The sequence below is a fragment of the Acipenser ruthenus genome, chromosome 13 (genome assembly GCF_902713425.1).
Source record: "Acipenser ruthenus chromosome 13, fAciRut3.2 maternal haplotype, whole genome shotgun sequence".
Lineage (NCBI taxonomy): Eukaryota > Metazoa > Chordata > Actinopteri > Acipenseriformes > Acipenseridae > Acipenser > Acipenser ruthenus.
This window is the reverse complement of record NC_081201.1, coordinates 34917711-34944995: the sequence shown is the minus strand read 5'-3', so window position 1 is coordinate 34944995 and position 27285 is coordinate 34917711. Positions and strand designations below refer to the sequence as shown.

Sequence of the window (27285 nt, the reverse complement as noted above, 5' to 3'; positions counted from 1 at the left end):
TTTACATCAAATACACAGCAAACACCCCAGAACTCTGCAGTACTGGGGACTGTCTGTCCAGGGAGTTAGCAGTTACATGGTTATTAAATTGTTTGTCCTTAAAACCTCAGCATACACATGTACTGTAAGTCAGCTCTGTGACTCAGCTTAAGTGTGGGCAAAGCTACCACTACTACAGTAATGTATGACATGTGCATGTTCTGTTGCCAGGGAGCCAGTGTCAGAAATGAAGAGCTTGAATTATATATACATTATATTAAATCAGCTCTACTCAGTAATGGATTGTTATCTTTACAATGTAAGGTACATAATGATTAGCAATCAATACAAAAGCCAATGACAAAAATATAAAGAGATTATAGATACATTAAGACTATGAGTTTATAGATGACATTAAACATTAACAATCATGATGCAATTCAAGTAGAGGGTGGATAGGTGTACCTGTGTTGTGGTTTTCTCCCAGCTTTTTGAAGCCAAGATGTCATAGCCAAGATGTCAAGTCCTTTTACATAATTACCAGACCTACAGTAACTGTAGGTATACACCATAATGCCACCTGCTGGACCCTTTATTAAACAACCACTGGGGAAATACATATTGATTTTCATGAATTAGTGTATTGCAGCTGAACCAAGAAGAGACAGGAGATTTATTTATTTTTATTACCTAAAGTTACGGTAGCTCATATAAGTGTGCCATTCTCTGTTGTCACACTTTTTTTTTTTTTTAATGTTTGTATAGTGATTCAAAATATTTCAAAATCTGTTTGCTTGTGTATTCTACGTTAAAAGAACCTCAGTGAAATACAATACCACAAGCAGGAATTGTGCTAGAACAGCAAATGATTCTTTGCTGCCTGAAGCTAAAGCTAACAATTCAATATTCTTGCAAGCTTACAAACTAACCCTTTTCATGTCTGCTGGTAATTCATGTGTAGTGTGCCCACTGTGTACAGTAGGTGGTTTTATTAAAAATGTCAATTATCCTGCTCCTGTCTGCTACAGTAAACACTCTTATATTCCTGTGTTCCATTTGAAAGTTATTAAGTCCATTTACGTATTTTAGTGCATGTGTGTGAATATGCATACAAGCTAGGCTGCAAAAAAGAAAACAAAATGGCAGTGTGCTTGTAGTGGACTCCACTTCAACAATATCTTGTAAATGTTGCTAGTCAATTAAAAGAAAACGTAGACAAAAGTCTGTATATTATGCTAAAATCATATTATGCTGGTCACTTCACAACAAAACAAAAATACATTAATGTACTTGAGAAGGTACAGAGAGGAGCAGCCGGGCTAATCCCAAGACTTCACGACAGTAATTTTTTTATGATATTTTCAATTAGAAATTTAACAGTTTGAAAGTCAAAGAAAATGAAAGGATAAAATATCTCTCTATATATTTTTTATTGTCATCGTTCAAAGAATTAGAGCTGCTATGGGACTACCACGTGTGATTGCAGGAAAGTGGAAAAATAAATGTTCAGTCTGTAACAAATGGCATTTTAAATTGCTTATAGCGCAGGTATAAAGGCTTCTGCTTTTTCACCTTTGTGAACCAGGTTAGAATACAGCTCTGGTTAAAAGAGCAACAAATAATTTTAAGCGGTGGTTGTTCAAGGTATTGGAAAAACAATTAAAGTAATCTGCACATTTTAAACATCCTTAAGGGCTCCCTACAATATCTCACCCATCAGACATGCAGGGTGAGGAGTTAAACTCAGACTTGATACATGGTGCTGTATTGCAATGCTCTTCTCTGTTTTCTGTGGAGTTGTTTTGCCTGTCATTACATTTGTCACACCATAGAAATTAACTGTCTGTCATAGACAATCATGACAACGTTTATAAAGGCCATAATTCCTGTGAATGGTACCTTTGCAGAGTAATGTAAAATGTATTTTGTTGTTGTAAGGATTGGTTTTCATTTGCTTATTTACTTTTACACACAGACCCGCACATGCTCCTCAAGAGATTCAGTTAACCCTTTAGAAATGAAGCATTACTGCCCGACGCAGCAGCCATTCCTAATAGATCATTGAAAGGATAGTTCTCGCTTCTGTCTAGTCTGTCTTCACATTTTTTTTTTTAAATCACAGCTGTATAAATACTATCACGAAGCTGCATTGAGGTTGACAGGTCTGTTTACACATTGGTTTTCAGTTGTTTAATTTAGTTGCTTAATCAAATTGGTTCTGATTATTTCAGCAAGCCAGCATTAATCAAAGTTTAATTTGCCTGATATGCTGAAATCAACAGTTGTATTTTTTTATTTTTGTTTAGTGTTTTTTTTTTGTTTTTTTTAACAATGAGTGATGCTGGTGACTACAGTATGGAGGGGCTAGATTTAAAAATGAAAAACAACAGTTCCAAAAATCTAGGCTTTTGCAGTCACCTAACGTGAGATAATGGCCGCTCTAATCTGAACCTGATTGGCCAAGATGAACTGCTCAGAATGTAAATTAGATCCATATCTACAGATCCTTAAGCATTCTGTTCTAAAACAGAAACCAATTCTCAGGTCTCTAAAACACATTTCAGCACTCTCTTCACAACACAACACCAGTTCCTCACTGAACAAAGTTACCTCCTGTATGCTAGCATCAATTAGCACATAGTTCTGTGTTACAGCAAAAAAAAAAAAGACTTAAAGATCATATGTGTTTCATAAATCCTTTTCTCAAGAGGTTTTGACATTCAGGTTGGACAACTTAGTTATAGTCCAGGTCCAGTTATATATTCCTTATATAAAATATTTTAAAATAGTATAGCTAATTGTAAAATAGTATTAGCTAATATGATTGCATCAGTACGGTATTTGCTTTCTGTATAAGGAAGCACCGTTTAAGGTAGTTCCAGTTTAAATACCTATTGACAGTTAATTGATGTGAAATTTGCAGAATAGGAAACCTGATGCATAATGCTGTTTCTGGTACTTAATTAAGCAAATACTTACTGTGAATGAAAGACTGATGAAACTGCATATAAATCGTTGTTATCAACAGAAAAAAAATGCAATGTTAGCCCTGGAGAAACAAGAACGTTTGAACATATTAAAAGTGAAATTATTCAATAGTATTCAAGAAAAACAAAGAAGAATAGAATCTGTGCAGAGATCAAGTACATCTGTACCAACCTACTTCTGAATCGATTTTGCAGGGATTTGATCCATTTCATACCCCCAGTCTGTAAATGTCAAGCAGGTGAAAAATGAAACTTTGACAATCGCATGTGCCACACGCCTGAACCTTGGTGCCACCTAAACCTCTGACATTACAAAAATGCTGACATTACCTTTTTAATTAGAAGAAACAGTTAAAAAGGTTAGAGCAAATTGCACAAGCAAATTCTAAAGGCATGCATTTGTCATTTTATTCTTCACAATTGAGAATATCCTATTCGTGTATTCATCTAGTTAAGAAAAATCCAACAAGCTAACCATTAAGATTATAGCCAAATGCAAACACAATGATACAAAGATTGGTGAAGAGCAGTGTAAAACCAATGCAGTTATCCTGTTCACCATGTATAGTGTGACTGAGACAGATGCATCATTTTTTGAATGAGGATCCTGAACGTGACTGTAAAAAAAGTGTTATTGTCCAAGAGCTTATCCTTTGTTTAATAATCCCTCCAACCTTTATTTGTATTGCTGCATAGTTCCTCCTCACTGGAACATGCATGGAGAGGTTCAACTCTAGTAACGCAAGCTGAAGTCGAACATTTGTCTGGTTTATATATAACAGCGTGTCACAATAAAACACATTGGATGCATTAACTTCCTTTTGTAAGCCAGTATCTGTCCAAATGTTTTATCAAGGCATTTTAGAGTGGCGCAAATACAGATACTAATACACATAGAAAAGGTTGTGTCATAATTCTTGTCGGGTGGGAAGCAGTCATGTCTGTTAAAGTATTGCTGGTGAGTAATGCTTCCTGCTGCAGGGAAGAGAACCTAACATTGCACCTTGTGGCATAAATCACAGGCAAAGGTCAAATTTCACACCAGTTGTTTCTGAGGAGAACAATCCCATGAGAAGCTACTTTAAGGTAAACAGTACCTGGTATAAATTCAAAAAGTTACACTTTAAAGTATTGTCTCACTGTATCCAATGGAATAGTTGTTATTATTTGATGTACTGGCTCTCTTGAATACATCATGAATTGTGACTATTTATTAAAGTTGTATATCTAGGGAAATAAACATATTAAACTCAGTAACAAAACTTAATCAACAGAAATCTTCCATCATTTGTCTGACCATATGTATTTTATGCAAGTGATGTGTTTTTGTGAATGAAACAATAATGTCTATATTCACAGTGAGGAGGGTGGGTGTGAAACTGAGGGTAATGATAAATAAAAAAAAAATAGCATGTTGAACAACTTTTGAAGATCCTTAAAACACACACACAACAATATATACATAAATAGCATCTTTGATTTAGACTTATTATAGAAGATGTGACCTATAAGGGGCCCAAGGAGCAGCTTTACAAGTGTTCCCCAGCATGAAGAATTTATAAACTGGTTTCAATTATTCATAAACACAGCTACTGTGCAGTAACTGCTGAATTAAATACATATTTTGGGGTTAATTTTTATTTGCTTCAAAAAAACATAAAACATTTACTGTAATTAAGAATTTATATAATTAGAACATGCCCCAAAAAAATAATAAATCATGATTACAGCTTTGAAAAGTGCTTTAAAAAGTTAATTTGTTTTATTGCGTGGTAAATATGAGATGAGAATAGCACTCTTTGGCACATCACTTCTGTACAGTTTGTCTTCTACCGACACCCAGATGTGAAGCTGAATTAGCAATGAATTGACAGTCTATAATGAATTTAGTGCATTGCAAACAGTATTCAATATATTTTCTTAGTCAAAGTCTCTGGATGAGTATGACAGTTTGATTGGAAGTAGACACTGTTTAGTTGGAATGTTCTGCAGTTATAGTGTACTGATTGCTCTTAGTTTTAAAATGTTGTGGTTTCCTAGATACTCACAATGACTGTAGGAAGGGATTTTGTATTGATCACCAGCAGTACTGGGGTGAGGTGTTATGGGAAATACAGTGTGCTAAAGATGAATTATGAAATGAGTTCTCTACATGCCCTATGCAGTGTGCTAAAGATGAATTCTGAAAGGAGATTTCTGCATGCACTAGTTTTATGCTTTAGATTTCCACAGTGATATATACTCTTTACTGTGGCTACCATTTGTAGACAGTATGTGTGACTTTTGGGTACTGGATGATAGGCCAAATGCTTTGAGCTAGTAGCTTCAAATTTGATAAACAGCTATGTGAAGATTCTCAGATTATACAGTGAATGGAACCTCTCGCATCTGATGAAACGTTGTATGGACAAAAACTAAAACAAATATGAAATTTAAATACATTTCAGATTGACTCTGCGATGTGATTCACTTCTTGATAATATATACTGTACCCTGCTCAAGGGCCAGTCTTGACAAAACAGTGCAGTTTTTATAAGATGCTGCAGGGATGATGTATCATCATCATGCTATAGAAGTCCATGGCACAGACTTTGGTTAGGAGGTATGCATACAGTTGTAAGTAGGTGTTGAATCTATCTGAAATCTTGACAGCCAGTGTAAACATAGTATAATAAACATGTGCCCCCTATTGGCAGAGTCTGGTACAGAGTTATAGAACTTGCAGTCCCTCTCCATCCCTTCTCAGTGGATTCAAATGTAAGGTAGTTTAAAAGGACAGATACAATGCAGCATTACAATTGTTTTACTTTTGACAACATACTTACTACAGTTCATGATTCCTGCATCAAGGTGTCTTTTCAAGAGGAGATTGTGAAATTGATCCACTTAAATCGAGAATGCACACTTTGTCAGACATCTGGCATTAGTAAAAAATAAAATAAAATAAAAGTAATGTCTTTGGGAAATGCTTGACACATTTAAAATGAAGTGAGGATTTAATTTCCTAGGGGATACTCTCATTTTAGCAGAGCCAGTGGTGGTGAGTTGAGCCTGTTTATTAGCCCGTTATGAGTTTCAGTCCTACTGGCTGACAGGCAGCCTACAGATTTAGTGAATTTCCACATTTTGATTCTGTCACAAGGGCATTGTTTTTCCAGCTTCAGAACATACGCAGTTGCTGCTGAATCGTGATACATGCCTATGTGATCTCATAGGTAGATTCCCTGTTTGCCAGCCTGTCTACAACACTATTTCCACATTGCAATTTATCCAGAGCTCTGCTTACTAAACCACCACATCACATCACTTTACTATCATGCACTGGGCTATACCGTGTTCTACAGAACTGGGCCTTTTTAACCCTTTCCTGGGTGACTGAACCGTCATTAAATAGAACACCCATTGTGGAGGTCTCTTCACTGTATAGTCACACTTTAACCTCTGTTTGAATTCTTCTGTATATCACTTTGGGACATATATTTTACATATTAAATCCAATTAAATACAGTTTTGTTTGTGATGCAGCAGGTAGTTTACAGTTCCCGTTTGTCATAATTTATTTAATTTTCTACCTTCAATTATAAAGGGGTTTACAGAACACCTTGTGGCTTTTATACTGCTCTTGTAAACAATGAAATTCAGATGAAACTAAATACAAAACAAAAGTACCATACCAGCAGTGATGATAATTTTCTCTTGTAATGGAAAGGACAAAGAACAGCAAAGAAATGGTTTGATTTGGGAAACTAAGTCTACAACCTTTTAATTTTGGCAACTGTTTCTGTACATTCATATACTCCCAGAAAAGATTTCCACAATACCTCAAATAGTCGTACCTCTACTACTAGGAATAATAATAATAATAATAATAATAATAATAATAATAATAATAATAATAATAGATTTAGAGAGCAACTGACAAAAAAATAAGTAATCACAAATGCATCTTTGGTAAATCTTACATAATAAAATGATTGGTTAGCTTTGACAGAAACCCAGTAAAAACATAACAGGCCTTCTCAGTTACATTTAGAGTTCAGCACACTCTGTCAGCCACATGCCACTCTCAGGTCAGTGTGCTCGCTTGACCATCAAGCCTCCATGGGAATGAGAATCAAAGCCAACGCACATCTCTAGAACCTGGTAGCCTTATTGTCTCATGTCCACTTGATTACAATCTATGTTTAATTGAGTTGTTTTTTTTGTTTTAATTACCAAAGCATTTTAATGTTGGTGTGAAACTGGAAGAACATGTTGCAGTTGCTGCATCATTCTGATCATCATCAGTTTAAGTTCATCCATTTTTGTTGCAAGTCATTTTACACATTGTCACAGCTCACTGCACTATGAAATTTAAAATGCCCATAGGGTTAAAGTTCTTCCTAAAATGAACTCTGAAGGATCTGTGAGGAGGTGATTTACAAACACGCACTCTGTCCTTCAATATTTTTAACTTGAGACCACAATCAGACAAACAAACACCCTGCTTGCACAGCAATTACTGACGGCCACAGGCAGACTTTGATGGCTTTTTTAATATGCCATTGACCATCTATCCTGCTATCAGCATTGTGAGACAAATACCATTTTGTCAGAAACAGAATTGCGACAAAGCAGCCTTGGGACTGCAAAGTATGTTCAGTGTAAGCCTGGGGTTTAGGAAAACGCTTTATTTAAAGTTACAGTAACCGAAACGCTTTATTTAAAGTTACAGTAACCGAAACGCTTTATTTAAAGTTACAGTAACCGAAACTGGCTGCGCTTGTACCGACTAGAGCTGTTATAGACAGCGATTGTTATTTATAATGAAAACATTCACCAACCTTTTCTCATTTGGCTGTCATACAGAATATTTGCAGCTCCATAGGTTACATTGGAGCATGACATCATAGGAGGGACATTGGGAGAGGTATTGTAACAGTTACATACAGTAGACGGTTAGAGGTGAATTGGTTTGGCTTAATCTATTCCATGCAGTTTAAGTATATAAAAAATAAAATCCCTTATTTTAATAGAATACTGTTATTGGCCTACAAAATCAGGGCAATCCCAATTAAAGGTCAATTCATGTCAGTTGTGCAGTGGAGTAAAACAATTTTCCTTTGTTATGTAAACTCATGTTTTTTTTTTTTTTTTCAGTTGCAACTGCTAAACTAGAAACATCCCTTGGATTCACTTTCAGCGAGACGGCAATGAATGTCCGACTATCCACAAGTGACTTGGCGCCTGAAGTTTCATCACTCTGAAAATAAGTGTTAGCTTTTTTTAAGGATATACAGAATTAGCTTCATTAATGGAGCTGTTGTGTAAGTTTCCAGCTAGTAGAGTTAGGTGTCTCCACAGTACTTGCGTATAGTGGTTAAATTAGTGAAGTGGGTTGTAAAGAGCTAGAAGCGTATGCCCTTTATGGAAGTTAGAGGGTGTGACGGGGTATGCCTGCCCCTATATTTATTTGTATTGTTTTTGTATTATTATTCCAATGTATTGTATTTTGTTAAAAACAATGTTTTGTTATATTTTGGCAGCGTGGATGGGGTTAAATCCCCATCCACCTAAACTTGTGAGGAATGTGGCCATCTCCAAATTGATTAAGTGATTACCAATTTGGAGATGGCCACGTATATAAAAACGCATCAGCTGCTCACAGGGAAAGGAGAGTGTTAAGAGGAGTGAGAAAGAACGATCTATAACGAAGGTAAATAATTGCTACTCGTGCTGGGGATAAAACAGCATGATACTTGTTTGGTTTTTATAGGTATATTTGTTTTGGCCATTGAAGCCTTTTTGTTTTGAGAAAGTATTTTGTTTCTGTTTGTTTGATTTATTTAATAAATACGAGCCCAGCGCTTCATCCCGCAGTACTGTGCCTCTGTGTACTTCCTGGTCTGTGATGTCACCACCAAGCCATCTGTGACAGATGGGTATACACCCTTCCTCAGGCAAATGCTGTGATAACATAGCCAGCTTCTGAAAACACCATATCAATTTATTAACTATTTCAAACAAAGTGAAGGTGTTCAACCAGAGTACCATCACAGCACCATCACAGCGAGTGCTGCGATGGAAACAAAAGTTTTCAATATAGTGGACAATACTGACAACTTGATTGTACCCCAAGAACCAGACTGCCACATTTCATAAAATGGTCAATAGCCAATTTGCATTTTATTTTATTTTTCCAAAACAACTTCTGTAAAGGGTAATCTGTGAAACATGGCAGTCTGCCACTGTTACTGTCAAATCTGAATATAAAGACCCACTGTTGATGAAGACCACTCTTAGAAAATCCCTTGAGCGATCAGTATTAGTGGTTAATATTACTGCAATATTATTATAGTAGATTTAAGAGAAATTTCATTTTAAATAAATAATAATATACCTTATTGTCAGACTATTTTTTTTCATATATTTATTTTGGAGAAAAAAACTATGCCTTATTAAAACCCATCCTTTGCATGTTGAAATGAATAAATTGTGTATGCAATAAAACAGAAACCACATGCCCCCTGGCTGCCTCAAAATGAAATTGGCCATGCAATTTTAAAACAACACATACAGAAGGCCACAAGGAATAATGCAGTCTGCTGCTTGTAATCAGCACAGCCACCACAGGTTGTTGGATAAGGCAGTTGCGTTACAATTATTAATATAAATCCTATCTTCATGAATAAAACATGTTGTAAATCTTTTTAATCTTCTTGACTTTGTCTAAATTGGGGGCATTAAATCATTTTCGACCCGCTGTTCATCTGTGAGCAGACCTCCAGGATGCAAGTTGTGCAGCCTTGCTGGAGAAATATTACATTTGCAAATACAGTCCTGATACTGTCCCTGTACTGACCAGGTACAGTATGTTAGAAGGTTTCCAATATTGTTTCATTGCCATTGTTTGACAGTTTTCCAATAACATCTTAAACCGCTGTTCAGTATTAAGAAAACAAGTACATTGAACTTGGCAGGAGGAAGCCCTGAATTATTTTTAGGCAAGGTTGGACAGCACCAGTTTTGATATATGTGAGCATCAACAGCGGCTCCCCTGTCACAGTCCAGGTGTTCCACCAGCTGGCTGGCCTCAACTGACCTTTTTGCTTAGTTCTTCTAATGACAGGACGATCCCTTACAGGCTAAGCAATGTTAATGTGACAACTTTACAAAACTACATATTTTGTAAAGTTAAACTGCACAGAAACCATGAGGGGAGTACAATTTAAAAAAACAGACACAAAAAAATAATCATCTTAGAGAGAAGAAAAATAGAATAAATTATTCACAAGATGAGATGGAGAACTGTGCTGCCCTCCTGCTTTGTTGGAGGCTTTATTGGAGGTTTTTATTTACCAGGCACAGCTCATCCAGCTGTTGTGGGTCCCTGGGAAGAAGCGACTCGTGTCGCTTGCTTCATGCGGGTCACAAGGCCGCAGTGGGACGTAGCTAGGAACAGGCTGAAGTGCACACAAATACGTGTTAATAGAAAAAATATTACAGCGATTCGTTTAAAATCACATAAAATACGAAAAATATACAGATATAAGCAGCAACTGTACTTATCTGAAGAAGGCTCTCTGTCAGGTCAGTCTTATAAGGAAAAATGGCACTGAGACCTATAAGCACAGTCCTTTTCATCCCTCGGGGGTGGGGTTACGACTGCGTCACAGGCTCAAAGAGCAGCTTTGGTATACAATATTCAGGATTCCGGTCTTTAGGAGGTAAATACCCATTCAGTAATAGTTACATTTCGTACTTGAAAGGGAACATACAACAACCAACTTGGATTTCTACAGCCCCTTCCCAGTTGCCACCCGAAGGCAACTTACAAGAACAGCAGCACTGCTCCATGCTGACATGTGCAGGTGAATTACATTTTTAAAGCAATTTCATTCATGCAACATTTTTTTGAAATAGTCTTATAAACAGGATTGCTCGGAGGAGAAGAAAACCATGAGAGCATGACCATGAGAGTCGATGTGCGAGTGTTCAGCCTCGAGTCAAGAGTAAAATAAACTTTAATAGACTGCAAGTCCAGGCTGATTTAAACACAGCACCAAACGCCTTTCAATCTGTCACCCTCTAGATTACAGCCCCTACTGCAGCACACGATCACCATGCCTTCAGGAGTGAACTGAACAATGGAGCTGTGTGGAAAACATCAAGGATATACAAAAGGAGGAAAAAGAAATCAAGAGTACAAGAAAAACAAACCTCAGCTAGGATTGGAACAGAAGCAGCACTCAAAAAAAAAAAGCAATTGTCTGCAGTACTTAACCATTTAGTGCTGACTAATTACATTTATTCAGCGATATTAGATTTCACTGTCTTGCTCATTTGTGAATGCACCTGAACATTGCCAAGGGTACTGTGACTCACAGCTTTATTATTGACCTTTTAAAGTCAGCAGTCTAAATGCTCAGATCACTGTCAATATCATATTTTTTTTGCTACTCTTCCTAAGGTTAGACTAAGAGCCTTATATTCTCTCACCCCACAAACTATGTGCCTACACCCTAGTAAAATTCACTGGATTTGGTGCCAGTTTCACTCGCTGCCATGCAAATGTAAGTCTATTCTATGAGGTGTGGGACTAGCTTGGAGACTTGTCTGATGGAAAGTGCTCATATTAAAGGAAAAAATATATATAAAAATAAAACCTGCACAAGGTGAAAACCCATTCCTTTATAGTAGATCACCCTATACTGGACATAAGAAAAAAAAGATAACATTTTAAAATATATACAATATATGTACAATTTGAAAATTTTATTTTGGCATCAGTAGTGAATTTGAAACTGTAAATACTATTCTATATCACAATTACATAATACAAATAATATACAATGAGAACACAAAGAGGGAAGAGTAGAAAAAACACACCAAACCCCATTATTTAGACTATTAAATACAATCTATTAAAAAAAGTTACAGAAGTTTACATAGTACTTTACAGTCCCTGTAATTCTTAAAATCTAAAAGCCCTTTTTGGATTTATTTGCGCGATACTATTGTAGTGTTACGATAAAAACTGGCATCGTAAAACAAGTTTAAAAAAAAAAAAATCTTAAGATCATATATACACAAACCTCTGTACAGAATGATTAGACAATATTGACAGTATTGTAGTAGCTTCTATAAAATTCAATAACCAATCATCATTGTCAACAGCTCATACCATTATTGTACAGAAAACTAGCATAATAAAGTCTTTCTCTCCATCCGACAGTATGTAAAACAGAGCAACATGTTTATGTATATGCTTGCAATATTATGCATTAGTTAGTATCATCAACTCAGCAGCCGAAGACATGTTTTAATAGTCTGTGCAATAGTAAAAAAAAAAAAATCCCTCCAGCTAACGGAATCATCACGCTAAGACAAAAGTTCAGGCCCAAATGAGGTAATAGTAAAAAAGGAAGAACAAAAAAAAAAAAAAAAAAGAAAATATGACAGCTTAGTCTTTGGGGTCATAAAAAACATACTTTCTATCACTGTACAATTCCAGAGTCAATCAATGTTTGCTTTCGAGTTGCCTTGGGTGGTGGAGGGGGAGGGGTCTTGCTTGGCAATGGTGGAGGAAGATGCTGAAAAATAACAAGTTGAAAGATTAAATACCTTCTATCCTAGTTCAGATTTATACAAGGGGTAAATACATGAACAAAATGAATGGTCATCATGACTAAAATGCTAGGGCAATATGGCAGTGTGACGGAAATATAATGAGTTCTGGTTGTAAATCTCTCTCTCGACCTGTGAGGATACGAAGTAGTGAAAGGGAAAGGCTTTGGACAGGTTGTCCTGACAGTTCATTCCCTGGGTCGGGAAGTCAAATCAGCCTGGAAAAAGACGAGACTCCAGTGCGAGAATGTATTGACCTGGAAGGTAAACGAGGTAGCAGCTGTAATCGTTTACCAAGGGGTCATGCATAATCGCATAAAAGGGGCTGGAGAATTGTAAATCTTTTCCTTCGCTTGGGTTTTTGTTACGAGAAAACTGGAAGGACCGGGAGATTGCCCAAAATAAATAATGAAAGGAGTTTGTGAGTATTTTGTTTGTTTGTTTGTCTGTTTAGTAATTGTCTGTGTTTGTTATCACTAGACGGCTAAACACAGATCTGGAGCTGTCGCCAAGGGCCAGCACGAAACCGGATCACCACTGCACTACCGTCACGAATAAACACTGTTACCAGCACTTGTTTCACTAATAGCACGTATTATATTGTATTTCACCACAAGCACTGAGAGCACTCACTTTGGAACAGTGATTGTGTGTCTAATTGTGTGTGTTTTGTACCGTGTCTATTATTTGCGGGACTGCAACCCTTCGTTTTATTACTGTGCAATACACATTGTTGTGTATTTCCAGCTCTTTATTATTTACTGGCGGGTCATCAGACCATTGGATTATAAACCATTAAAACAATCATTTTCACCCGTACTTTGTTGTCTGTGCGTTTTTGGAATTACTGTATCCGCACTGCACCTGCTATACACCTGTTACCACTTACCACTTTGCCACAGGCAGTAATTAAAAATGCATGTTGTTGCTTGCAGAAGAGCAAACAAACATACATAGCAGGGATGGAAATAAAACTCATATTGCAAAGCACTCCCCATTCCAGGTTTTAATACGAGCTACAATGTATATGTAATGAGTTCAGCTGTGTCTTATTAAACTCATAATAAAACTAGGAATGGATCAAACTGTAATGCAACAAGAATCTTATTTCCATCCTGACATTAGATAAACATCCAGGAAGGTTCTACAATGGGGAAATCTAGAATGGGGAAAGGTTCTGAAAAAAACATGTTCTCCCTTTCTCTTTTTCACACCCGATTCCAGGGTATTGCTACGTTGTTTTCTTTAATAACACAAGCAATTTAAGCTTTGGATTTTGCATTACCGCCCCCCAAACAAACATAAACGTAACTTTGATCTGAACCTTGGAAACTAAATCACTGTTGACTGAATGCAAGTTATCTGCACAGGTTCCATTTTACTACCTGTCTGTTGCATCTGACAGGGTATAACTAAGATTTAGTTAACTGAATAGCTAGAAAAGATTTGTCCATTTTTTTAACAGCAATACCACCAAATAAACGGGCTTACCCACCAAATTCCTGAATTATGTGAAAAGCAAAGTAATCAGCCCATGAATTACCCATCTCAGTGGTGTTATATAAATAACATTTTATCTGTTTCAAGCAGTACAATCTAGCTACTGCACAGAGCAGGGCTACTATAAAAGAGAAAGACTGATGCCATTTAATGCTATTGTGGGAAAAGACTTAAGTTTCATCCTTTACGTCAATCTGCCTTATACAACATATGACCTACATAATTAAGAAGCTGTATTAGACCTAATTAAAACACATACTCTTTGATGTGGAGGAGGAGGTGGGGGTGTAGCAGGAGTCGTCAAGTCTTGATTATCCATGAGATTTCCATAATCGCCCGTGTTGCTTTTTATAGGAAGAGGGGGTGGGATATCTGTTCTTTCTGGGCAACCCATACCATTCAGTTCCATGCCTGTAATCAGAAGAACATTTTGTTTGTCAGTGCAAATACCAAAACAAGAAAAGTTAACAGAAAACAATTAACACAATTCTGGCGGGGGTGTCCTTGAGCAAGACAGAAAGCTGAATATAAACCTCCTTTTATTTCACTGTCACCATTTCTCATTAAGAAAAGTGAATCAAAGGATTTAAATAATTCCACCTTCAGCTTCACGTATCACTAATACATACACACTATTGATTGGCAGAGAGTATAGACTCTAAACTGCTATTCATCTTCTCGTAAGAGCCCTGTATGATCTTTAAGCCCTCTCATTAACTACTGTGGCCCAGCTGTAAATCAATACCCCCCTACTGCCCCCCCCCCCACAATCTCACTTGGTAACTGAAAAGCTGAGTGTGTGTGTGTGTGTGTGGGGTGGGGGGGCAGCCTATACATTGGGCACGTTCCCTTACAGTGGGTAGTACTTACTGGAGCCTATCTGTAAACTGAAGGCCATCCTGGCCCTGGAGGTGATGGGAGGGGGTCCAGACGTAGCTGAAGGGGGGCTAGGGGAGACAGAGAAGCGCCGGTCACCTGTCATCACACTCAACACCTGACTCTTTGGCCTTTGTGGTCTCAGTGGACTGATCTGAAATATAACAACATGTCATTGATCACCCAGACAACACACTCCTGAAAAAATAAATAAAAGTCTTAAAAAGCTGTATTAAAAAAAAAAAAAAGGAGGATCAAACTTCGTAAGCTTTGGCCCATTGTATCGTTATCATTCCAAATTCATACATCATGTACGTTTTCGGTCAGTTGTTTAGGAGCTGGGCGGCATTCAAAGGTAGTCAACTGCCTATTCTTTTGTGATGGTAAATGAACCAAAGTTGTTTAATTTTTAAAAGTATTTTAAATAGAGTTTTAATGAAGCATTAATTAGATAACTCAAGAAACAAGCATGTTAACCTCCACGAATTTTGTAATTAAATCATTAATCACCAAAATGAGATTTATACTGAACAAACCCCCTTAAAACAAACAACCATGCAGCCAGCTTACTAAAACAAAAATTGTATCATGATCATTCAAATGCAAATGACCTAAAAATAACCAACAACAGGAAAGTTCAACACGCCAGAAGTGTTACCGTTTCTGAGAGAATGACAGCCTCTGTGGGCTGCAGGGAGATCTCAGCAGCTTTAAACTCTTTATCAAACACCTCCTGGTGTTTGCTGTTCCTCTTCTCCTTCTTCTTGTCTTTCTTCTCTTTGTCAAGGTCATCATTGTCCAGTTTATCCTGAGACTTGAAGTGCTGTTTCTTTGGCAGAAGGGGATCTAGCGCAAAACTGAATTGGTAAATGGAGGGAAAAAATTATAAATATGACGAAAAAGAAAATAAAAACGAGTGCTTACTGCTTCTCATGACATGATACAGCTGCATCATAGCATCTTTAAAAGCATCTGCACCTTAGACAGAAATGAACAGATCAAAGACCACCATGTTAATTTTCTTTCAGGAATGGCAAACTTCCTCAGAGGCAATTTCTGAATGATCTATACACAGGCAGACAGTTGACTGGGGATCAACAATCGCTGAATAGGACACATTTAATTATTTATTCCATATTTAATGATATTTCTATATTTTCAAGTTCTAACATAGGTCTTGATATGAACTGTGAAAGTCTTGTAGTTTTTTTTGTTCTCTTTACAGAATGCTTCATATTTTAGTTTTTCTCCCGATTTTAATTCTGTCATACAACATACTGTAATATTCCTTGGCTACTACATTTGGGATGAAGTCAATGTGAAACACTAATTCAACTGGCCTTAATGTATGCTAATGAGAAGCAGTAATGAATCTTTCAGTGCAGTTGCAATCTCAGAGCCTCTGACACTTTTGATTATACAAAGTAGTCATAAACCCTTCATAAGCCCTATATCAGGAATACTAAATGGCAGTATATAGATTTTAACAAGCAAGGTCGTTAAAGACTTCAATGATTAAGTCACAGAACAGTGTTTAATTGCCACAAATAAAGATCAGCAATTTAAATTTCACCCTTTTATTTTATTGGCTTTTGGTGTTCTGCGTGTAGCAACAGAAACCTTAATACTTTCTGGAAGCTTTTTTCTGTAATGGACATAACACCACCTTTCACTGACCTTTACATTTTTATTGTGGGCCGCCAATAAATAACGCAGTAACACAATATACAAGCCTCAACAGAATATTACCAGAATAGCAAATCCATAAGTTGGAGACTATGGGTTTAATTTAATAAAAGATAAAAAAGGGAGTCACAATCTTAAGGCAGGGATGAGGTGGTGCACCAGTGTCCTTGCCTTTCCCTTGTTGGCTTCATTTTTTCTTTCAGTGGATAGTAGCACATATCTTAAAAACATCAAACTGTTCTGCATATTAGAAACATTAGAATGAACAGGCTTGAAGCCTGAACTGCTTCGTTATCCCCAAGGGCAGGATGGAACACCTTTCAATCCAGCACCTTTTATCAACCCTAAATACAAACCCGTCAGATCCAGGCCTGGATGGAGAGTTGTCTGATGAGATGGATGACACTGACACGACAGACAGGGGTCTCTGTGACGACGGCATTGTGAAGGACCTGACCATGGACCTGGGCCGACACCCTCGTCTCTCATCAACAGCAGACGGCTGCTGCTGCAAACACAAGACAAGGCCCAAACACAACTGAGTACACTTGCAGGAGAACGCTGCTACACAACATATCATGTATTACTGAGCTTTCCCTTTGCAAGATTTAGAAAGGGTTACCAGAAATACAAATATTTACAAATCAATTAAAACCCCACAAGGTTTTTCAACGCTCTGCGCACATCACTATTAAATTATTTCGAGGTGACCTTTTTTTAATTATTTTTTTATTATTACAATTGAGGCCTGCAATAATTAGATGTGTTTTACTGATTAGAAAGCCGCAATTAAATATACTTTCATATGCATGTAGTAAGCTATCGGTTTACTCAAGAGCATTACTTGCTGCAACTGTGTCCTATCACTTCTACCAGGAGTAGCAACACTGGCAGGATAACAACAAATGTGCAGATTCCCTTAGTCATCTCCCCTGATGGTAGTAAAAGTGTTATTGATGCGTCACATGTATCTCTTCACTGTCAATACAAAGCACTGCTCTGTCCTTGGAACTAAATGGTGGAACATATATTATTTTCACAACATGGGCTGCACAGGACTGATGATAAATAACAATAATAATTCATTTAATGTAAATTCCCTCATGGTAACGTTGCTTTAAAAAATAAAGTTTGTAAACATACTCTAACACCAGTTTCCTTCTACAGTTGTGCTTCTAATGATTCCCTTCGGTCACAATTATATACATGACTTCTTAACACTGCTAGGCACCTGACTCAAAAAATATGAAATGTGTTTAATTAAAATAAATGAAAGAAATAAAAAAAACAAATTATACCGTTATTACAATGGTACCATAAATCTCCAGGAAATGTACATTAATGACAGTCCTGGCTTCGAAGAACAGTTTACTGTTTAAATTCTGTGTTATCGAGCTTCTGAATCAATGAAACCCCGGAAATAACAAGTAAGAGTCTGGCTCATAATAAAGAGGTTTCTTAAAAAGGGCCATGCAATTTCATATGAAAAAAAAAACAACAATATTTTAACAAGGCCCAAGTAATAAACTTGCATCTTTCTTTCAATATAAATTGCTGCAACACCTGATGAAGACACACTATGTGTTGAACCACGTTGTTTGTTTTCTGATTTGTTTCAATAATAATAACATTTTTTTTTTTTTTTTTTTTTTTTAACAAAAGAGGAATTTGATGTAAAATATTAGCGGTCAAGTCTTAAAGAAAAAGAGATTTTTGAGTGTGCGACCAACTTCGTCTTGAGCGTCAATGAGCAAATTATACATGGTTGATATGTGTATATATATATATATACATATATATATATATATATATATATATATATATATATATATACACACTTCGATGGAATGTAGTTGTTATAGTCTCATTAGTGTTAATTTGGAGGTGTTTATCCATGTGATGCCACTTTGCCAAAAAGGTTAATAAAGAATAAATATAAAAATTACTTAAATAAAAATAAATTAAGAATAAGTAATTACATTTACAGAAAGCGGTTTTAGATAGATTTTGAAGAGTTTCTTCATTTCACATACACAAACCTCTAAATTCCCTGAAGTAGCTCAAACATGACTAACAACCTTCAAGCATACATATTTAATATCAAGCAGATTCTGGATTGACTTACAAGTGCTTTGACCCCATACTGCTTTTCTACTTTTTCTCTTAGCTGCTTAAAGCAAGCTTCCAATCTCTCATGGAAGGGCCTCAATGCTTCTGTAACTTTCTCTCCATGTATGCGGATTCCTTCAGCCAGGAATGGGATCTGTAAAGAAACAAACAGTACAGAACAATCGTATCAAAACTTACAGAAAAAGTAGAACATACATACATAACTCACCAACAATAACTGGATTAAACTAACTTTCAAATCAAATGTAAAAGGGGCATGTCATAAGAACACAATATTTCATTTCCTTCAAATTAAGTGTATGTTCATATAGTGCTCAGTTCTAGAACATTGTCCAATGTTCTAATCCTGCTTGATCATTCCATTCAATCCAAGGGCACTGCAGCTGTAAGGTTTTGTTTAAAGGATAACTATAACTGCAACAACTCTTTGGTGCTGTCATTGAAAGAACAAGCCTGTGACAATCTCCGGAAAGGATGATAAAGCAATGCATTAGGACAATGAAAACAAACGATTGAGTAAAACCGAGGTGAAAAGCTACTCTAGCAAGACAAACCACAGTTACCAATCTTTGTTGTTCTCTTTCATGCATCTTTAAATCTAGCATATATAAAAGTGTACCCTGTGTATAATGTATAAAAGTGTTTTGTTTTGGCTTGTGTTTAATGCACATGTATTATATAACACGTTCCTCTATACAACCTTATCAGAACACCAAAGTATACTGTATAGAATACTGGATTACCAAGTGTATAACATGCATAAACTCTCCAAAAGTGATGTTACTGTTCGAAAAGATAGGGTACATGTTGATGCTACTGTGGTGTTCAATCTTTAACTGTTAATTACAAGTGACAATAAAGAATACTTAAAATCGGCCAAATACTGTATCTGCTGCCTTATCTTCAAAAGTGTTCAACTTGGAAAGGAGACTGCTCTGAAACCTGCAGCAATTCTTATTGTGTTTTAACCAATCAATACAAATAAAAATATCAGTTTTAAAGACGGAACAAAACAGCCATTTTGGTATTTACGTATTTTCTGCAGAGCCTACTTTCTGAATAAGAATAGATCATCCAGCACAGAAAATCAATACAGGATCTTAACTTGCACTGTGCAGAAATAGCTTTATAGCTTTAGCTATAACTGAATTTTGAATGCCATATTTGCAAAAACAAATTCTTTAAACATGTCATAGATCTGTATGAACAGCTGGTTTTAATGGGGAGCACAGCCCTGCTTTAGCCGATTTTCTCTAGTTACCCACGACTGTTGCTGTTCTGTGCACTCCACCCTCACTCATTCTAATGCTGCCCCTGGAAAGTAAGAATTGAGCTAGTTATACAAAGGGATAATTGACAGCATTTTAAGTAGGTGAATGGCAAGGTGTAGGCAGCTTGAACACAAACATCCTTACAGGAATACATTACTAGTTGACCAAGTTATAATTGTACTCAATGAGAAAAAAAAAAACAACAATATATTGATCTGTGTATTTTGCCTGTACAGGGTGATGACATTATTAATTACTATACATCTATGTGGCCAAAGCAAGCATCATGTGGTAACTTGTTCTCAATAGATCCTTCCTTGCCTGAAGATTGTTCCCTAACCAATTGTGCTTCAGCTCAGGGAAGTGGGCTTAAGAATGAACAATGAATAGCTCTTTCAAACAGCAGACTCAGCACTTCAACAAAGAAAACACTGCAAGTAAAGCTGTTATTACCATGATATGAATGGGTCTGAATGCAGGCCTAACAGTACAATAAAATTGCGCTTTAAAATGAAAAATAGATACAAAAACATTTGTAAGACCAAGCAGGCTCCCAGAGTGTGCTCTTTCATTCATTCATGCATGCATGCTCTTAGGCTAGGGTCATTTTCACATTCTTTTACACCTGCACACATAGAGATTTTCTGCAGGTTCAATTATGTTGTGGCCATTTGCCAACTCATAGTGTTGCATGCTTTTCTTCAAAGCCCTGCAGCAGGGCTAAGTGCTTCTTCAATAATGCATTTCAATTGGGTGAAGCTGGTCAAGGGTCACTCCCTGCATAAAGTCTCAGTGGCATCAGAGTGGCACCTCTTACATGAAATAGCCAGCTTGATTCCAACTCGTTTATTTCTGTAGTCCTTTGTAGCTTTTCAAAATCCAAGAGTGCTGTAAAAGTGTTTTTGGGGCAGGGACGGGGGATCAGTACAGGCGTACATGAAAAGCAAAAGGTTTTGTATAGAAACAGATTCACAGCTTTTGAACGTACAGTACACCCTCGCTATAACGCCCTTCATTATAATAAACCTTCGGCTATAACAAACTTGTCCCCTTGACCCCCAATAAAATAAAAAAGAGAATATAACACACACTGTGAACATCCTAGTCTGTGCGCGTGTGATGCCACGTCCGCAGTGAAGTCAACTATTTTGTCTTAATAAAAAGCGTGCGCTGTGTAACTATGTTCCCAAAACGAAAATCATTCTATGTTGTGACAAAGGTGGAAACTACATTGATCGTTTGAAAAAAGGAGTAACGCAGGCATATCTCGGTCATGAATATAGGTTGTCAAAAAGTTTTTTGGCTTGTTCAGCAAAAAAATACTTGAGGATCTGTCTAGTTTTCGTATTCTCGTCAAGAGGGGGTTATCTCCCATATTACCATCTGCTGGAAAAGTGATTCAGCACTGGTACTAACTAGTTTTATTCAGCTTTTGTCTTACTCCTGATGCAGTCTGGTTATGTGTTAATACCTCCTGTCTTGTTATTTATTGGTTTGTTTTAGCATTCCAGTGTCCACGTTATAAAATACGTGATGATGGTAATCTTTTTATTCACACATTAGGATTTAGTTAGAAGTTGATGCTAGTCTTTATTTCTTTTATCTTTTTTTTGCAATATTTAATAGCTGTTGTGTACTAGTCTATTTTGCATCAGCCATAGTGATATATACTAGACATTTGACTTGTCTTGTCTCGATTGGTGACTTTTTTGTGTTTTGATTAAACTAGCTTGTCATCCCAGCTTGAAAGTGGATTGAACAATGAGATAACAAAAAAAGCCATCTGCTTTAATGACAAAGTGACAGATTTTTTAATTATATTTTCATATTTGAAGCTGGTGTTTTTGTTTTGCAGTAACAGTTCTAACAGAGCTGCACAAAACTTGAATCAGTTTCAAAGCTGTTATGCACCATAACCATTTGTTATTCAAGTATGTAAAGTCCCTTCTAAGAAGACTCAGCTGTATTTGATTCAATACCTGTCAAAACTATCAGGGTGACTGTAGTTATTATTTTACATGTGCTTGCGTTTTTAAGGTCTTTCATTATGCCAACAACTCATAAAGTTTCCTGTGAATGCCAGTAAGTTCTTATTGTATAGTGCAGAAATGCTAAATCGGGAGTAACTGACTGCTTTTATTTTATATATGGAAATGAGTTTGGATCAGGCTTGGTGATACAACTGAAATTAGCATCTCATAGTGGATTCTCTAATTTAGGGTTAACAACATACACAGATTGTATTAAACATGTCTATGTTACGGCTGATCTATCGGTTATGGTGCAGTACTGTCAGACAAAATGAAAATAAATACCTGTGACATGCTCCCTGAACTTTTAACAGCAGCCAAGGCAAGCGCAAAGGATGCAGTCTGCCTTCTAAAATACTCTTAAAGGTAGTGATTTTTCTGCAACATAACACTTATCTAGTACTCTGCCCTGAAAGTCTGTGGCTATTAAAGAAGTACATGATCTACTGGTTAACATGTATGCCTTTAGCTTTGAAAAAAAAAACACTGCTTGGAAGCTGCTGTACAATTTATTCATTATCGGTACCCCTATGTTGTATACTGCAAAAGTGAGGTTTATTTAGACCTGGTCAATGATTTAACTTGGTCAATTCACTAATTAAGGAGATGGTGGGCAGGTATCTACCTGTACATGCAACTACTCAAAAAACAAAGACAAGTACAAAGCTCTGGTTACAGACAGATGCACAAGAGAAAACTTCTGATTTGGAGGAATTTAAACCTCTGCCTGTTTAACGCAGAAGTTTTATTAATCATTTAATTAAATAATTAACAATATTAATATTGCATAGCAGTTCCAACCATTCCAGATTTTACTGTGAGATTAATTAGACACAGCAAAACTTACCTGCACAGCTTTCATTTTTACCAAACAATACCTGTAATAGAACTTCTGACAGACAGTATCATAGAAAACTGCAGTGTACTATAAAAACAGTCGGCTCTATTCACAAAGCTGTAACTGTGTGTTTTCAAACAACCAAAGTCACGTGATCATGATATGGCAGCCATGTCAAAGTGAAGGGTACTGTTACACTTTGCTAGAACAGCCTTACCTGCCAGGCTATCAGATCCTTTAGTTTTTCAATCTTGTCCTGATCCTCAGGGTGTTCTTGCATGTACTTCTCAGTAAAGAAAGCCTGATGACAACAGAGGGGGAAAAAATACATTACTCAGTGTCATGATAACATTTTCAAGGGAGAAGAACCCCTGAAGATGCACACTGCTTAGTGACTCGTACGAGAAATGTTAAGGCTTCAGCTGACACCAAAGTGTCAACATAAAGTTGATTTATAAGAGAAAACGACTGGTTATAGATATATTTTATGAAGACAAACAGTAAGATGGATGTCAGTCTTTTACAGATGAGTTATTAACTAGTTTTTGTTTGACAGCTAATTTAAAATGGACAGAAAATAGATCTTTATGTTTTTACTGATTTAAATATTTTTTATCCACTGTTTTACTATTTACCATATCACCCTAAAATCAATGTCACAAAAGTTCAGATATATTATGTTTTAAAAAAAAAAAAAAGATAATGGGATAAGGAGTCACAAAATAAACTGAGAAGAGACACACTGCAACAACATAATTGCCACAACATAATTACAATATAGCCACAGCTCTACCATGGGAAATAATTACAGCACAGTCCAAAACATGAAGCTGGTATCACACACCGACTTTTATATAAATTACCAGTATTTCTATTCCTGGGTTCTACCTCCGGATCAGTCTCCCAAATACCCGAATATGGTTCACTATTGATGGAAGTACAGTTGCAACACCATAATAATGGATTGTAGACCAAATTTCCATATATTATTTATTAAGCTCTATTTTTGATTTTGTTCTTTTAAAATAATAAATAACAAATAATGGAAATTTGATCTATGGTCTAGTATGGTGTTGCATCTCTACTTGCATCAATCGTAAACAATTACAACACTGCATAGGTACTTACATTTAGACAATATATATGGATTGCTGGATAGAGAGATTTACTGTAGCAAAATAGCCCAGTGGGATGGCAGTCTACCCAAAATTTATTTCTGTTTCATGCATATTTTTTTGATAAATAAAAATGGATTGAAGAGACCTACTTTTACAGTCCCCATAGAAATAACATATTTCTAATGTAGCAAAAATCATCCACATACTTTATTTCATAAATAATAATAAAGAAATTAACTGTCATGCTATAAAACAATGTCAGAATATTATTTTTTTTTCTTCAAATTAAGAGGTTGGTGTATTAGACTACAGATATTAAACACAGAGATAGGAGAGTGGGTAATGCTGGGGCAATTGGATGGTAGTGAACCAAAACCAGGTTTACATCTCTTACTCTTTTTCTTTAACCTATCTACCTTGCTTCATATTAATTAAGTCAGTAACATGGCATTTTCAGAACCATTCTGACTTTGCCATGGCTGAATACTGCATCAACAACAACAAACAAATCTGGTTAATGATCTTTTATAATCCAATGTGACCATTCGATATCAAGGATATGTAACAAATGACATTTCTACTAAAAATAGTTACCTTTTCATAATTTGTAAACCCTCCCATTACAGCGGGATCCACAATTCCATTAAGCAGCATGGAGAGAGGATTGATGGGCAGGTTGGGATCGTTCAAATGCCGCTGAACCACGTTATTGATCTTCTCATTGGTCAACTGCATCGTTTCTATTGCATTTTCCAAAGGACTAATTTCAACCTGCAGATAACAGAAGAAAACGTGACACAAGATACGTACATTCCATCATTATGCATCACAATCTATATGGCTTCAAACAAATAAGGCAGATTTATAAAATAAGTTTTATACACAAATCAATTGAATTAATGCAACAATTTGTGGTACAATTAGTCACAACTTAGAAGGCATGGCTTATTATTTAAAGGATAGAAACTGGAAGCCAGGAAATAATGAGTTTAAACCTTAGCTCCGGCAATGTGAATATCATTTCCTTAGAAAGCGGCCACCTCTTTTATTCTCCAATGATGGTACATTGATTGTCAGCTAAAACACTGTTGTAATGAAGCAAAGCAGTCGACTTGCCAATCTTTCACTGGAATCAGACAGGACCTCACCCGCCTGAGTGTACTGGATACCTTTGTGTGTGTGTGGGTGTTAGTTTCACTGAGATTGTGCTAACAAATGCCTTTAATAAAATACACCCTCTCTTGAAATAACCTAATCCTATGAAGCAAACTGTAATTTGCAACAATATATAGCATTAGTTTGTAGTATTCAAAAACATATCTGAAGAGATACTAATTTATATTTTAACCTTCAAATATATACCTGTAGAACTCCTCTGTTTGTATCCTGGGACACTATCACCCTTCATTTAAATGTGCTTTATTTTGCTCTTATCTGCCCCCTATTTTACTGCATTTAATCCTGTACTTCAGAATGTACTTCAGAATACTGTAATCTGCCAAGTGTTTAACCTGTAGTATTTTGTATTTAATCATATCCTGATGTAACTATCACTATTTAATCATATCCTGATGTAACTATCACTATTATCTGCTGTATTATTGAATTGTGGTTTGTCACACTTGAACAAAAATTATTGTATTTCTTGCTCTTATTGTATTACTTGTATTGTAACACTTGAAATGTATTTGCTTACGATTGTAAGTCGCCCTGGATAAGGGCGTCTGCTAAGAAATAAATAATAATAATAAAATAATATGTATAAAGCTGACTTTACCAGCAGATGGTGCTCACTGACTCACAGGAATATGGAAATGTGGTTTACATGTTAATCATTCTATTATTTCCTTTAACCCTGCAGTTTCTGACTGCTTCAACCCATCGCTAAGCTACAAAGAAAACACCAGGCAGAGGCTGGACATCTGGTCCTGTTTGAATAGAAATGAGATGTCACCCTGTGTCAAAATATAACACAGAGCCAGAAAGTGCTGGGATATTTCTCCGGTTGAGATCACCCATGCTGTGGCCTTAAAGCTATTTCTTCTCAAGAGGACTCTGCACTGGGATCTTAAGAGGAAAAGTAGATTCAGTATCAGTCGTAATGGGTACCTAATTGCTTAATTACACTACGCACAATGCTGACTGCTTGGAAAAACCTGCAGATACTGTACAAGACTACAGATCACAGTCAATGTTACTGTACAGTATGTGCTGAAATAGTAAATACAGCTGTGACCAGCAGCAGCAGTAACTGGTAGTAGTAATAGAAATACAAGTGCCAGAATAGTAAATGGTCAACATTCCTTATAAACAAAAATCACTTATTCAAAATAACTAACAATTAACAATTCCTCATGTGCCTGACTCCATTTTTTGTTTTAAAAAAAGGACATTCCCTATCTACAGTATGTGCATGACATTTAATTATCTTTCCTTTTTAACAAGAGGGCTGTAATAATCCTACAAGTCAAGATTTATAAAAGGAAATCCTAAGTTGACAGCCATTAGTGGAATATGTGTTCTGTGTCTGTATGAGCTGCACATTATTAAAGGTGCATATGTAGAAGCTGCCCACGCAGTCACAAAGCACATTTTGTACTTCAGGGCTCAGGTGCGAGTTTCCTTCTGGCAATCCAGGCTTAGAGGGAAAAAACAATAGAGGTTCAAAGTAAAAGCCACTGTCATCAATTGTTCACATGCATAATATCTACAATTCAAAACTCAATTCAATATTCTGGTGAGTTACCTAATATTTTCATGCATTCCATTTCCAATTCAGACTCTACAGAGACCATAATGACATTATGCATAACATTTTACATCTGAATACAACTGCCTGTATCATCATCCTGCGGACAATCTGTGGGATTTGATCACTTATATGCAAATTACATTTCAGATATGCAAGAGACAAAAATGACCATCCTTCTAAACAGGCTATGAATATATAAACTGTTTTCCTAGGCCTTTAATTTCTAATATGGATTGACAGCGTACGTTCACAAACAGGAGAAATCCAGACGGGTTTGTTTTCTTCCAAGGTACACTATGCTGCATCTAAGACCTGGGTTTCAATATAGCCAATGGAACTAAAACAATTTTAAACCAGGCAGTTCTGGGTCCAAGTGAACTAAATCCTGGTGCCTTTATTTAGTGCACTTTCACATCAGATTGAGGTGCGAGTAGGGCTAAGTATCGGCAGTGTCTTCGCGATACGAAGGTCATGATATGATACGTATCACGATACAGTAAAATAAGCATGAA

At 36.3% G+C, this 27285-nt stretch overlaps 1 protein-coding gene across 4 annotated transcripts in view; it reads right to left on the bottom strand.

The window, feature by feature from the left end:
• Positions 1-11705: 11705 nt before the first annotated feature.
• LOC117418396 (dedicator of cytokinesis protein 1) overlaps positions 11706-27285 on the bottom strand; it is a 198132-nt gene continuing 182552 nt past the window's right edge. For all 4 annotated transcript variants that reach the window (XM_058985202.1, XM_058985203.1, XM_058985204.1 and 1 more), the window contains 8 exons: positions 24616-24792; positions 23121-23204; positions 18760-18897; positions 16991-17142; positions 15607-15805; positions 14943-15102; positions 14332-14483; positions 11706-12538 (listed from right to left, as the gene is read on the bottom strand). In XM_058985202.1, coding sequence (XP_058841185.1) covers positions 12443-12538; positions 14332-14483; positions 14943-15102; positions 15607-15805; positions 16991-17142; positions 18760-18897; positions 23121-23204; positions 24616-24792 — 1158 coding nt within the window. In that variant the 3' untranslated portion in view covers positions 11706-12442. The remainder of the gene's footprint in view (positions 12539-14331; positions 14484-14942; positions 15103-15606; positions 15806-16990; positions 17143-18759; positions 18898-23120; positions 23205-24615; positions 24793-27285) is intronic.